Here is a 14,690-nt window from a genome sequence, read left to right on the forward strand (position 1 = left end):
CCAGCTTTTGAATGATCATACAGTATTATATAATTTATACAGCATTATTAGTTTTGTGGATTTGTTTTAACATTCTGCAATAAACTATGCATATTTGTTTCTGAGAAAAATCATTATTACTGGGAAAATACAGCAGAGGGTGCAGTTTATGAAGGCATGATGTGGTAAGGTAGGTGGAGACAAGCAGGTGTTTGAGTCACAGAAGAGCTCAGACATACTCTGCTGCACTCTAGTGGTGTAAACATAGAGGGGGAAGTATTTTTCCATACACTGAGTCACTAAAATTACTAGATCATCTTGTTAAAGCCTAATTTTCTGTTTAACACAGAGATCACATTTGTTTGTCACAGTTATATGATAGAAGCACAGGTCTATGATAATGCACTCCCCAATAGCAGCAGCCTCCCTCAGCAGTGTAATATTAATGAGCAACAGTAGATTCAGGGCTCAGATTGTGAATCCATGGAGCAGAAATAGTTAGTTTAGCAAACTTTCAGCAGTATTTCTCTGTAGAAGGTGTAGTTGTTGATTTCACCATCGTACATCATCATGCCGACTATTAAATATGCACAACTTCAGCCTGCTCAGCAGACCAGATTCTTCAAACATTCATGATTATTACCGGATATCCATCTGTTCAATTAGAAATCACTGATTCTCAAACTGTGGGGCGGGACCCATCTGTGGGACACAGTGTAAGTGGGCCTTGGATGAACAAGAGGAACATTATAAAATAAAATGACTTCTGAAAGGAAAACTAAACAAACATGAGTTTGCTGACGCTCATGTGCTGATCTTTCATTTGTTGTTCTACTTGGATTTATGTAATGAATTCAAAAGTGCCTCCAGTGGGGGCGTGAGCTTTTCTGTGCATGCAGAAAAAATGTTAAAGAAATGGGAGGAGCAAGTTTCCAGTTTACACAGCAATGTGATTTATTTATATCAGCATCAGAAATATAAAGTGGAACAGTAATAACACATTTCGCAGCCCTGCGGTCTAGTGATCAGAGGTGGTCATTTTCTTTATGTATTGGAGCTTTTTTTGTTTTTTCCATCATGAAACTTCAGATTTAGAGATGACCGAGCAGAGCAGCAGAGCACCTATTTGCCTCAGCTGTGAAAACAAAAGACAAGTCCTATTCTCAGAGAATCACATCAGAGTACAAATACATCCTTGGGCAACGAATGCTACAGTAAGACAGGCTTGTTGCAGTGGGGTTGGCGTGTGTCAGTAACGAAATACAACAGATAAAAATGACTCACTCCAAACTTTATAAAGTCACGTAACTTTTAAGCAGCGCTACAAAACTTGTAACGTGACGAAGGTGTTGCTGTACAGAGCTGACAGGACACTTTATAATGGAAACTAATGTTACTATGGTAACCATTCCTTAAATGCAGAAGCTGTGGTGACGAGAGCGAACAAGCATTCAAACTCACAAGCAGCTCTGCTGCTGTAAGCTGTTGTCATGTAATGTAAAGGGCACCCATTGTAAAGCTTAAAATGATGCCGCGGTTGTGGAAGCATCATCTTTCCATGAGGTCATCAAACAGTTGGAGTTTTCAGTTTGTTTGTTTTTTTAAAGAGTGGACATTTCCATGACTCAGCTTTGGTTAGAAATGAAGTGGACACTTTTCTTTTTTTGTCAGTGTAGTCAGAAAAAGGTTACATTTACAGGAGGGCAATCTTTCAAAGATCTCATAGGAGTCTAAAAGTGTCAGTTAAGGGTTTTCCAAAATGTTCAAACACATCCACTTGTTTTTTCATACATCAAATACATTTTAATGTAACTGCTCCAGACAGACATTAAGTTCAGAAGTCACTATTGTAGTGCTGAAAATGTGAGATTTCTAATTTATTTAGAAAACAAACAGCTGGTTCAGATGGTTGGACAAAAACAAGCATCGCAAATGATTCCTTTGGTTTGATGGGCTTGAAGATTACTTCTGATTTTTGCTACTGGTGGGATTTAAAATTCCTGAAAACATGTGTTAATAGCAACTATCACAGCCCTAAATAACTCTGATACTGTAACAGGAGGATCTATATTTAGGTGGCGTCAGGCCACACACAGTGGTTTGTCACACTGGGCCTATTGTGTCATCAGTCCATCAGCTTCATTTGCATGACAGGGAACAGGAAGACACTCGCAGCGTGTCCACACCCTACAGGTCGACCCTTGCTTTTTAAACATCTGTGCGTGCACACATGATTTATTCTCTTACTCTTTATGTTTTTATGAAATATAAACATATGAATGGTCAGAAAACATCTTTACATTATTTACAAAGTGACCAGCAGAGTTTGACTTTGATGTGATGGAAGGCAGTAAAGTTTCTACTCTCCTTTTACAATCAAGGAGCTTCTACTGGTGATTGATTGGCTACATTAAGCTTTAAGGCAATGCACTGTTGAGAGTGTTGTTTCCATCAAGGCAATGGCACAATGTATTCTAAAAGGCAAGTGGTGCAAAGTGGACGGCGGTGCTGCACTTACATGATGTTTACATTACTTTTTATTTTCTGAAATATGAAGAACTTCCAATATCTGAAAAGCAAAGACCGTCGTTTGTCAGCTCCTGCTGCTGTACTGAAGATTTTTACTGAATCCTTAAAAGCTCATCAAACCATCTGAATTTACAAACAGCTAATACTTCATTTGGAGAAACATTTGGTTTGGTTGCACTACAGAAATAAACAAAAGTATTAGCGCACACCTCAGAAATCTCAGTTTGTGTTTCCATGTCCAAGCAGCTCCTGTCAGTGTAATCTGTAGCTGGTAGTTTTGTCCATATAATGCATATACTATAACATTATATCATCTTAGCATGTTTATGTTCAATTTGTGTGATGTAGAAGAAAATGTATAACCTCTGCCAGCTGTTTTTGTTCACACTGGTGCAACAAAGTATCTAATCTATTTTTGAGTTTGTCATTCGTGAACCATACTTTTGTCCTAGAGTCATTTTTGACTGAACGAAGAGAAAATGCAGTCGCAGCCTGAGAAACTCTCTGAACATCTTATTCTGAGTGTTTTTAAATGCTTGAAATTGTTTCCAAGAATTTAAGGAAAAACCTTCAGTACAGCGAATCTTTCTTTTTTAATAATAAATTTATCACTGGGGATAAATTTAAATGAGCCTGTTTCTGCGTCGTGATGATACTCATGACAGCAACAAACTAGATCCAGGCTGAATTACAACCACGGGCTTACTGTTGTAATTGAACAAGCCTAGAGAAAATATGAGACGACAATGTTCACAGTAGAAAAATTAGGTCAGACTCTAAAAACATGACTGATGATGGCATCAGTGTCTTTGTGTTTCTGTTGCGCTCGGTGGTTTTCTTTCACAGCGTTAGCGTTTTTTTCATGTATTAGCTGAAACAGGAAACATTTCCCACGTGCATGTCTACTCCAAAATATTATGGAGGAGTCCTAACACATTTACAAACTACTGATACAGTACGAGAAGTACCACGGTTGGTATACACACTGGCATAATATGTGTGACTTTTATATATTGTTGTAACATTAATACAGTATACCAGGAATTTCTTAAAAAGTGACATTGCAGTTATTTTTTTGTAAAACTGATCTGATTTTGTCTACATCGTCATCATCATGCAGAACCAAATGAACAAGTCTACTTTTTCTGCTGGTGCAAGGCCACTGCGATCGTTCTGAGGTATCAAGCAAAAAGAATCACAAAGCAAACGGAGCGCTGTTAGTCTACGCGAAGAAGCAGCAAAGTGAAAAAGACACCGTGACAGCAGCGAGGTGAGGTACAACAAATCTCGTAACCCTGAATGAAACAGACGCTGAAAGTCGGTCTCAAATCTGTCAGAGCTAATTAGCAGCTTTATGTAGTCGTGTCTGACGTCAACAGCGTCACAGACACCAAAACATACTGAACGCAGACAGCTAAGCAGGCAAAGAGGCTGCAGTGTAAAAGCACCAATTCGCCATTTGTCAGTTTAGATTTCTTCCGACCCTTAGAAACAAAAACAAAAAACAAGAAGAGGAAATGAGGAACGTGTGCACTTCATTGCATCTTGCTCTTTGTGATTCGTAAACCTGATACAGAGCCAGCTACAGAGGGATTCTTACACAGTGAGAAAGCTTAACATGCTTTTGTTTGATATGCATGGATAACTCTAGACGAGCAGAGCGAACGTGAGTTCACGCCAAAGCAGGTAAAAAAAAAAAACAAGCAAAAAAAAAAAAAAGTCCTCTCTTCCTGCTTCCTGTTATCCTGCAGTCAGGTTTTTTTTTGTTTTGTTTTGTTTTTTACTTCCAGCTCGGCTTCCTGCTTCTGCTGGATATCATCAAGTCTCTGGGCTGCACAGACTTTTCAGAGAAGCTGCTAGATTTACGAACGTTCTCACGTGCTACAGGGGGAGGCGGGGTCTCGCTACGGTAGGTGCTGCAGCTTGTTGCCTTCACGCTTTGCACCCGCCGCAGGCTTGTTGCCTGTGGCCGCTCGTCACTGGTGTGACCTGCGTGTGATGCCCGGGTCGGCTTTTGTCGACCCAGGAGGGAGGGGCTGCGAGACGGGGTGGAAGGGACCGACGGAGGGCCCAGCTCTTTCCTGGTCCTGGAAGACGAGGCCACAGTATTGCGGGCGAAGCTGGGGACTCCAGAAGTGTTTTTTGCACTGTGTGTGTGTGAACTGCTGTTCTCAGGAGATGTCTGAGCTTGAGCTTGAGCCTGAGCTTGAGCGAGGGCTCTCATAGTAGAGCGGCACATCTTCTCCTCAGGCGCCGGCTTGGGAATGTTCCTCACGGGTTTGGCGCTTGGCTTGTGGATTGAAGCTTTCCTAGGCATTGAATCACGTGCCCATCTAGAAACGCTGCCCGTGAGAGCACCTCCCTTCTGGGCTTTTGACTCATCAGGAGGCAAACTGGAGTGCCGAGGAGGTCTCGTTGTCTTCTCGCTCCTTCCTCTTGCCGGAGTGCTCTGGTCACGGGGAGGCCGCCGTGTCTCCCCGCTATCGTGAACTGCAGGTTTCTCTGCTCGCCTGCTGCTACCTGTCCTGGTCAGCTTGGTAATAGGGATGACTTTCCGCATACCCTGGTTATCGTTGTTGGCCAGCGTTCGCACACCATGGCCTGCACTGGTTTTGGTTGCTTTGCTGCCTTTGCTCTTTGTAGGCGCTGGCTTTCGGCTGCTTCGTTGTGCATCTTTCCCCGCAGTCTGTTTTCCTTCAGCGGTGTCGCAGCTCTCCGTGTCCCACTCTTCTGTGGTAGTAGATGGAGCCATAGATGCTGCATCCACAGATTTGGGGGCTGAGAGCTCATTAGTTGAAGCAGACTGGTCGTTGGGAGATGTGGATTGCGGGTCTTGCCGACTCTCCTGATCTTTGATGCAGTCAGCTGTTTGGAAATGAAGTCCTTCTTTTGTAGACGAGGATTCCACCTCAGAGCAATCCAAGGTGACAGAGATGTCCGTTTCTGTGCAGTCCATTATATAAAACATTGGCTTCTTGTTGGATACAGAGGTATCTAGTGGAAGAGGGGTATCACAGGTTGTGGATGAAACTGTGCTGTAGTCCTCTTCGTCTTTCTCTCTCTGAGGAGAGACCCCAGCCTGAGTTGGAGGAACTATTGTATCTTCCCATACTACCTTTAGATTTCCCCCCCTTTCCAAAAATGTATCATGTGAAAGGTTGTCCAGATTCTTGGGTGGTGACTGTCTCCCTATTTCCAGATCCGTCACCACAACGTCCCCCCGGTTGACAAAGTGCATGTGATTGCTGTTATTGTTTGGACTGATTAGGTCAAAAGCCTGAGGACCTCGGACTAAAGTATGCTTCTCCACACTAACACTCATGTGGCCAGTAATTGCTGGGTTGGGAATATGGGCAGGCTTCTGAAAGACACAAAAGGGCCGAGGCAGAGCGCTGCTCTCTGACACAGATGAGTAATTGTTGTTGTTGTTGTTGTCCCCGTTATCGTTTAGCTCAGAGGAAGAAAACTTGGCGTGTGAGACGATCGGCTCAGTTTCTGAATGCGGAGACGTTGCTTTTCTTTCACGGCCCAGTTCCCGGTTATTGTCCTGGCCTAACATCCAGGGGGCCACCCTCCGCTGGATAGGACGGCCTAACCGAGGTAGGCTGTTAAATTTTGAAAAGTCAGAGGTGTTCCCTGTGCTTCCGAACAGCTCCAAGTATCCCTGGAGTTCACGATCTGCTATGGAGGTCATGGTGTGTCGGTGTCGGCGTGCGCTGGCAGAACGTTCCAGCGGGCAGTGTGGACTCTGAGACCTCTGGAAAAACTCCAGGAGGCCCTCCTTGGTGAGCATTTCCACGTCGTTCTCGCTGCTGCTGCGACCAAATCCGCCGGTCTGATCCCCGCTCGACCACGCAAAACGCTTTTCCTCCAGTTCTTTGAGACGACGCTGTCTGGCTGCTTCCTTCAACTCCCGGTCCGTGTTGTCCTGATGGAAACAGAAATGTAAGGAAGGAGAATTCTGAGAATCAGGAACATGAATGATGGTGACATCCAACTCACTTATTTTTGAGTTTTTTTAACAGTGGATCACCATGAACAATTACCACGCATATAGAAGACAAGCAAGAAATGACAACATCATATGAGATTATAATAACCCAGAATTATTGCTTCACTCAAGCAGACCTTAACAGCTTTCTTGAATTTGATGCAGAAGTCCTGAAAGATCCGGAAGCCCTCGTCCAGCTTGAACGTGTCCTTGTCTTCACAAAAGAAATCGATGAGAGTACTTCCCTCTTTACGCAGATCCAGCCTGCGTCTCTTTAAGTCCTGAAGTGTCAGTGCTGCACTCTAAGACAAGAGACCGAGCACACATGCACACTTTTTATTCATAACGCATCATCCACTTTTACACAAGTCATTATCTATAGCACTTAAGTCAGCAGCTTCACAAATGTAGAGCGGGCTGGATCCAACTTTCTGTACATGTGTCTGTGTACACAATGTATTACATAACTAACTGCTGCTGCTTCACCTGCAGGAAGGGCTCCAGCTGCTGCAGCAGCTCCTGGTCTCCTTGAACTTTCTCTTCCAGGGATTTGATTCGGACATACAAGGAGGAAAACTCCTCCTCAATGTTTTCCACTGAAATTCTACATGAACACAGGAGAAAGATATTTAAAACACACTTGTACTTGTTATTACATAAAAACTGACGGACAGGAGTGTAAGCAGTCTTCCTTATATTACTTAAAAAAACAAACAAACATGTGACATTAATTTGATGAATGCACTTCCAAACTGTTGAAAATGTAGACCGCAGGGAGAAATGCTTTCAGGGTCTCTATCCTGAGGGCAGGAGGGAGGAGTAATTCTCTGCGGTGCAGTATCTGCACTGACAGCACACAGAGATGACCTTGTGAAGCTGACAGAGCCTGAGACTGTGCTGTGAATATAACTCCTGTTCTACACCTAAATTAGATGTCAGCCTGGTTAATGAGGCTGTGCTTGGCCGTATCAATAAAATACTACGGCAATCGTCGTCTTCAGCGCCTCATTATGTTTCCCATCAGAAAATTTGGCTGTTTAATAAATGTGATGGTGGTTAATTTGGAAATCATTTCATTTTACAGAGGCTTTACAGAAAACTGATGTCTGCTGTGCAACTGACTGATACAAACTGACACTTATGCTCTCACAGTCCTTAACTCACCCTGCTTCAGACTGCATGCACTTGGAGAATAAACAGCTTTTATACGAGTCCATTATCACCTCTGCATGACTGCAAAACTGATAATGGACTCCTACATTTCTCACTGGCAAGGATTTGATTCCCTTCGATTACCTGGCTGCACTCTGGACATCTTGAAGCTTCTCAGGAAACTTGAGCAACTTCTCGTCCTTTTTCTTCGCCTCCTGCATGGAGAGAGACATCGCACAGTCAACATCTAAATGTCTGATTTTGTACAAGATAAAGTGGCGTAGTTGTTGTGATGAAGGACCAATATCTGTATGGTGATGTAACTGCTTGGCGAGCCGTTCTTGGCTCTGTGCTGTTTCCTGTCACCATCTGCTGTCCACCTGCTCTCCTGCAGCTTCAGTGGTCAAACAGTTTTCTCATCACTGCTGTAAAACACTGATTTGAATTTCTTTATGACAGACTTTCCTACAGTGTTTGTACAGTAAATGCATCTTTGCTTATTGTGAGGTTAATCCAGCTTTTTTCAGTTCTGCTATTGTCTTGTTAATACAACCATAAACCTGTTAATATAACCATTCATCATTTTTAAGATAAATGCACAGAGTAGAGGTTTGACACAGGCAAGGCAAGGCAAGTTTATTTGTATAGCACAATTCAACAACAAGGTGATTCAAAGTGCTTTACAGAGACATTAGAAACAAGAACAAATAAAAAGCATGATTTAAAATTGATTAAAACAAGCAAATAAACTAACTAACTAATTAACAAACAAACAAAACAGTATATAAAATCAAAACAGATAAAATCAGTAGTTAAATGTAAGTTTTGAAATTTAAGCTTAAAGTGTGGATTTGGTGCTTTATTCAAATGCAGCTGAGAACAGGTGAGTCTTCAACCTGGATTTAAATAAACTGAGTGTTTCAGCTGATCTGAGGCTTTCTGGGAGTTTGTTCCAGATATAAGGAGCATAAAAGCTGAATGCAGCTTCTCCGTGTCTGGTTCTGACTCTGGGAACTGATAAAAGACCGGATCCAGATGACCTGAGGGATCTGGAAGGTTCATACTGGGTCAGGAGGTCATTGATGTATTTTGGTCCTAAACCATTCAGAGCTTTATAGGCCAGCATCAGAACTTTAAAGTCTATCCTCTGATGGACAGGCAGCCAGTGTAAAGACCTCAGAGCTGGACTGATGTGGTCCACTTTTTTGGTCTTAGTGAGGACTCGAGCAGCAGAGTTCTGAATGAGCTGTAGTTGTCTGACTGATTTTTTAGGTAGACCTGTAAAGATGCTGTTACAGTAATCAAGCCTACTAACGATGCATGCATGGACTAGTTTTTCCAGGTCCTGTTGGGACATCAGATCTTTTATCCTTGAAATATTCTTGAGGTGATAGTAAGCTGACTTTGTTATTGTCTTAATGTGTTTTTCTAAGTTTAGGTCTGCATCCATCACTACACCCAAATTTCTCGCCTGGTTTGTGGTTTTTAGATGTATAGATTGAAGTTCTCTGGTGACCTGTAATCGTTTTTCTTTGGCGCCAAAGACTATTACTTCAGTTTTGTTTTTGTTTAGCTGGAGAAAATTGTGGCACAACCAGTCATTGATTTCCTCAATGCATTTACCAAGAGCCTGTACAGGGCCTCGGTCTCCTGGTGACATTGTGATATATATTTGTGTGTCATCTGCATAGCTGTGATAGTTTATTTTGTTGTTCTTTATAATCTGTGCCAGTGGGAGCATGTAAATGTTAAACAGAGGGGGTCCCAAGATGGAACCTTGGGGAACTCCACATGTGATACTTGTCTGCTCAGATGTGAAGTTACCTATTGATACAAAGTATTTCCTGTTTTCTAAGTATGTTTTGAACCAGTTTAGTACAGTTCCTGAAAGACCTGCCCAGTTCTCCAGTCGTTTGAGTAATATGTTGTGGTCAACTGTATCAAATGCTGCACTGAGATCCAGTAAAACTAAGACTGACATTTTTCCACTGTCTGTATTCAGACATATGTCATTAAACACTTTGGTCAGAGCGGTTTCAGTGCTGTGGTTCTGTCTAAAACCTGACTGGAAGGCATCATAGTAGTTATTCTGTTTTAAGAAGTAACTGAGCTGTTGAGAAACTGCTTTTTCAATGATCTTACTTAAAAATGGGAGATTTGAGATCGGCCTGTAGTTGTTCATTTGTGTCTTGTCAAGATTGTCCTTTTTCAGTATAGGTTTGATTACAGCAGTTTTTAGTGATTCTGGAAACACACCTGATAATAAAGAAAAGTTGACGATCTGTAACAGGTCTGACTCTAAAGTCTTTGAGACCTTTTTGAAAAAACTTGTTGGCAGGACATCTAAACAGCAGGAGGAGGAGTTCAGTTTACCTAAGATGTCCTCCAGGTCTTTGCTGTTAATAGGGTCAAACTGTTTCATGGTGTTTAAACAGTTTTTTGGTGGACACAGTACATATTCTGGATCTGCTGTTGATGTACCAATTGCTTGTCTAATTTTTTGGATTTTTTCTGTGAAGAATTTGGCAAAGTCATTGCAGGCCATGGTCGAATGAAGTTCAGCTGCCACTGACACAGGAGGGTTTGTTAGCCTGTCAACTGTAGAAAATAAGACCCGAGCATTATGGCTGTTTTTAGTGATGATGTCAGAGAAGTAGGACCTTCTTGCACTCCTCAGTTGTAAATTATAATTGTGAAGTTTCTCTTTATAAATGTCATAATGAACCTGGAGGTTTGTTTTTCTCCATCTGCGCTCATCTTTCCTACACTCTCTTTTTTCATTTTTCACCAGTGTGGAGTTTCTCCATGGAGACTTTTTCCTTTCAGAGATAACCTTCACCTTAATGGGAGCAATAGTGTCCATTACATTTAACATTTTAGCATTGAAGCTATTGACGAGCTCATTGACTGACCCTCTGGACAGGTCAGGTGTTAATGGGAAGACCTGGTTAAAGATCTCACTACTGTCTTCAGTTATACACTGTTTTGTGATCACTGCTGTTGATATATTTGTGTGGGCTGAGATTTTACTTTCAAAGAAAACACAGTAATGATCAGACAGGCCCACATCAGACACAGTAATGTTTGAAATGCTCAGGCCCTTGGAGATCAGTAGGTCAAGAGTGTGTCCTCTATTATGTGTGGCCTCTGTTACATGCTGAGTCAGCCCAAAGTTGCCCAGAGTGTTACTCAGGTCTTTAGTCCCTTTGTCCTGAGGGTTGTCCACATGGATGTTAAAATCCCCAGCAATAATTACACAGTCAAAATTAGGGCTGAACGATATATCGCATTTGTGATAATATCGCGACATGATCAAGTGCAATTTTCTAACCGCAAAGGCTGCGATTATACTCTGGACATGTCCAAATTCATGGGCTGCATCCTCCTGAGGCCGCATTTGTAGACCGATTACGTCACAGCGACGCGCCGAAGGCTGTCCAAATTACTACCATATCCCAGAATTCATAGCGCGGCCCAGCCAAACTCCAGTTTCCAACAATGGCGGCCGCTACTAAGTTTTAAAATTACTCATACTAATCTTTCTGGGTCACAAAATAAACTTTTAACATATTTTCAGGCGAGAAAGTAGTTGTGTAAACATCAAATATCTGCTCGGTTTATCAAGATATCCCATATTTGCAAAAGTGCTTCGACGTTTTCAGAAGCGTCTGCTACCCACCAGCTCGACAGCTAGCCGGGAGCTCGAGGGTTACTGATGCGGCCGAGAACGGCACAACTCCCGGCACATCATTTTCAGATCACCGCGGAGTTTCGCTGCTCGGGTTAAACGTAATATATAAGTCACTTAGCACTGGCAGTCCCAGGCTTCTACCTTTCTACCTTTAAACAACCTAAAAATGTTATTGTTGGGCTTTTTTCAGTGTTTTGTTTGTTCGTGAGTAAATCGGTTTGGCTGAGATTAAAGTTATTAGATTAGATAAAATAAAACTTTATTAATCCCCCGGGTGGGTTCCTCCTTGGTTTTCACACAGCTGACTAAACGTCAAACAGAAAACTTATTAAACAGAAGTATGAGACAGTCGAGAATTTACGCCAGTGTCTGGTTATATTTTAGATAGCAAGAAGCAGACGGCCGAGTTTATTAAACTCCACCGAGACAGCGGTGACGCTAATCAGAACTAGACCGTCCAATTTCACGCCTTTAAATTTTAAAGGCGTGTTTGTGTGTGTGTTTATACAATTGCTATTATGTTTGCACTTTATGTGTAATGTTACTGACTGCAGAGATCAGTAAGATGTGTGTATTTTTTATTTATTAGTTTTATTTATTTAATATTATTTTTTAATTGAATGACTGTCTAGTAGTTCACAGATGTCGAAAAACTGAGTGTGGTAAAGCCACAGATTTTTTTAATGTATATTTCTGCAATCTGCACATTGTACTGACTTTCATTTTAATGTTTACACCAGGGTTCCTTGTCAGCACTTTATGCTCAGATGTTTGTAAGCTAAAAATAAACTATTGTGTATGTTCAAATATACTGTTGTGATTGAAGAAGTTAAATAAAAATGTCAGTCATCAATTCATGCATCACCTCATGTCATCATAACAGAGGTCTGTCTTCCAGGAAAGAACAGTTTAAAATTAATGTAATATAGTATTGGCCATACTATATGATGTATTGCTTGTCTTTGTTTAATAATACAGAAGACAAAGACCTTAAAAAATAATCGCATATCGCATCGCAATCGCAATATTGGGGCAAAAAAAATCGCAATTAGATTATTTTCCATAATCGTTCAGCCCTAGTCAAAATCAACACAGATCACAGACAGCAGTTCACTGAGGTCATTAAAAAAGTCTGTGCAGTATTTGGGAGGCCTGTAAACATTAAGAAACACAACTTTGGATGGGGCCTTTAGCTGTAAAGCCACATATTCAAAAGACTGAAAACTTCCAGGAGATAGCTGCTTACATTGAAATGATTCATTAAATAAGACAGCAACCCCTCCTCCTCTCCTGCTCACCCTGGCCTCACTGATAAAACTGTAGTTAGGAGGGGTCGTCTCGATGAGAACAGCTCCACTGTTACTTTGGTCCAACCAAGTTTCAGTTAAAAACATAAAATCAAGGCTGTGCTCAGTGATTAAATCATTAATTAAAAATGTTTTCCCAGCTAAAGATCTAACGTTTAATAAAGCCAACTTAAGTGTTTTAGAGGTATTACTTGTCCCCTCGTGTTTGGGAGCAGTCTGTGGCACACAAGGTATGTTTACTATGTTTAAAGATCTTTTAGAGTGCAGCTCTCTGTGTTTTGACCAGGCCACATGTCTCCTGTCACCTAAAAGTACAGAAATTTTAAAACCTTCTAGTAAACAGGGTCCCAGCTTCTCCTGGGAAAAGTCATCACTGCCATAATCCTCGCAGCCCGGACCCTTCACACATCACACATCAGACTGCGGAGACAAAGCATGAAGGTGGTAAGGAGGAACTAAGGGGGGCGAGGCTGGGCAATGTGACTTCGATTGCTCTGTTGAGGGTGGGGCTCGATGGCGAACCTTTGGCCGCTCTGGTGGGGGGTTTATGGGGGACAAAAAGGGATTGGGACGGGGGGTAGATCTGAGCCCAGCATTGACCCGCTCCATCATCTCCTCAGTGAATTTCAGGTGTGGGGAGGAGGGAGAAAGGGAGGGGGAGGAGGGTGATGGCCTGTCAGGGGTTTGGGGGACTGGGGAAGGTCGAGGTCCCTTGTCCTGGTCGTTGGTGTTGTTGAGAGAGTTGGAGGCAAATAGGGACCCCTCTTCTTGCCTTAGATGTCTCTCCTTTCTGAGGCTCTTCCCAGGTGGGGGCAAATGGAGCTCCTCCTCAAGGTTTCTGCTGGGCTTTGTCTGTTCTTGGAGTACTGTTTGTTCCTCTTTATGAGATAACTCCTCGTTTATCTCAGCCTCAGTGCCTCAGTGCAAACAAACAATTAATTCAACACCTGAAACCTGGTAATCGGCCACCAGTTGGAGATGATTTGAGCTTTGTGACATGCTGGAAGCAGAAGATGGTACACTGCGCTCATAAAAGTAGGATAAGGTCAGCATCAATACTCAGGTAAGCTGTGGTGTTTAACTGTTGCTCAGTTAGCATTATGGAGCCCGAAGTGTGCCAGGAAAATATCCCTCACAACATTACACCAACAGCCAGAAGCACAGGACAGATACATGCCTTCATGTCGTTTTAGCTGACAGGAGTGGTGCCCAGTGATGCTCTTCTGCTGGTGTAGCCCATCAGCTCCAATGTTCAATGTGCTGTGTGTTCAGAGATGCTCTCCTGCACATCTTGGTTATCTGCCTTTCTATCATCTTAAAGCAGTCTGGCCGTTCTTCTCTGGCCTCTAGCATCCACAAGGCATTTTCACCCTGCTGCTGGTCATCTCCTCTTTTTGCACACCCTTCTCTGTGAACCCGCACTCAATACGTGACCGTGTCTATATGCCTAAATGCAATGAATTGCTGCCACGTCATTTGCTGACCTGTGCGAACGGTCGAACAGCTGTACCTACTAAAGTGGCCAGTGAGTGTAAGCGGTAATGTAATTCCATGCTCAAGTGGTTCTGAAACCAGGACTGAATCCACATTACAAACATCTGCAGTGTCTACAGGTGTTTTGTGTGTACTCTACTACAGCGTCACTGACCATGGCCACAAAATGCAGCAGGTTCATCCCCGGCTTGTTGGCTTTGGTGTCAGCCAGTGAAAGGAGGGATGACAGCTTGAATCCCACAGCGTTCCCTGCATAGCCACCCTGAGAACAGAAGGATATTTTACACAGAGAAATGAACAATATCATAGAATCACAGCTGGAAATAACGTGAAACAATAAGACTCTGCCCGAGTGATACAGTGGTCCCTCGTTTAACGCAGGTGTGACGTTCCAAAAATAACCCGCGATAGGTAAAATCTGCGAAGTAGCCAACTTTATTTTTTTTAATTATTATAGATATTTTAAGGCTGTAAAACCCCTCACTACATACTTTAGACACTTTTCTCAGACAAACATGAACATTAACACTTTTCTCTCTTGTTTAAA

General features: G+C 42.4%; 1 protein-coding gene across 1 annotated transcript in view; it reads right to left on the reverse strand.

Moving 5' to 3' along the window:
* Positions 1-908: 908 nt before the first annotated feature.
* The window catches only part of fhdc1 (FH2 domain containing 1), a 35,445-nt gene continuing 21,663 nt past the window's right edge, over positions 909-14,690 (reverse strand). Inside the window, exons 8-12 of the mRNA XM_085276403.1 lie at positions 14,298-14,405; positions 7,796-7,866; positions 6,986-7,103; positions 6,637-6,801; positions 909-6,436 (exon numbers count right to left, since the gene is read on the reverse strand). Of these exons, the coding sequence (XP_085132529.1) occupies positions 4,289-6,436; positions 6,637-6,801; positions 6,986-7,103; positions 7,796-7,866; positions 14,298-14,405 (2,610 nt within the window). The 3' untranslated portion in view covers positions 909-4,288. The remainder of the gene's footprint in view (positions 6,437-6,636; positions 6,802-6,985; positions 7,104-7,795; positions 7,867-14,297; positions 14,406-14,690) is intronic.

The sequence above is a fragment of the Mchenga conophoros genome, linkage group LG6 (genome assembly GCF_057382185.1).
Source record: "Mchenga conophoros isolate Kocher_MC1m ecotype Shallow Benthic linkage group LG6, M_conophoros_male_GT1.1, whole genome shotgun sequence".
Taxonomy (NCBI): Eukaryota; Metazoa; Chordata; class Actinopteri; order Cichliformes; family Cichlidae; genus Mchenga; species Mchenga conophoros.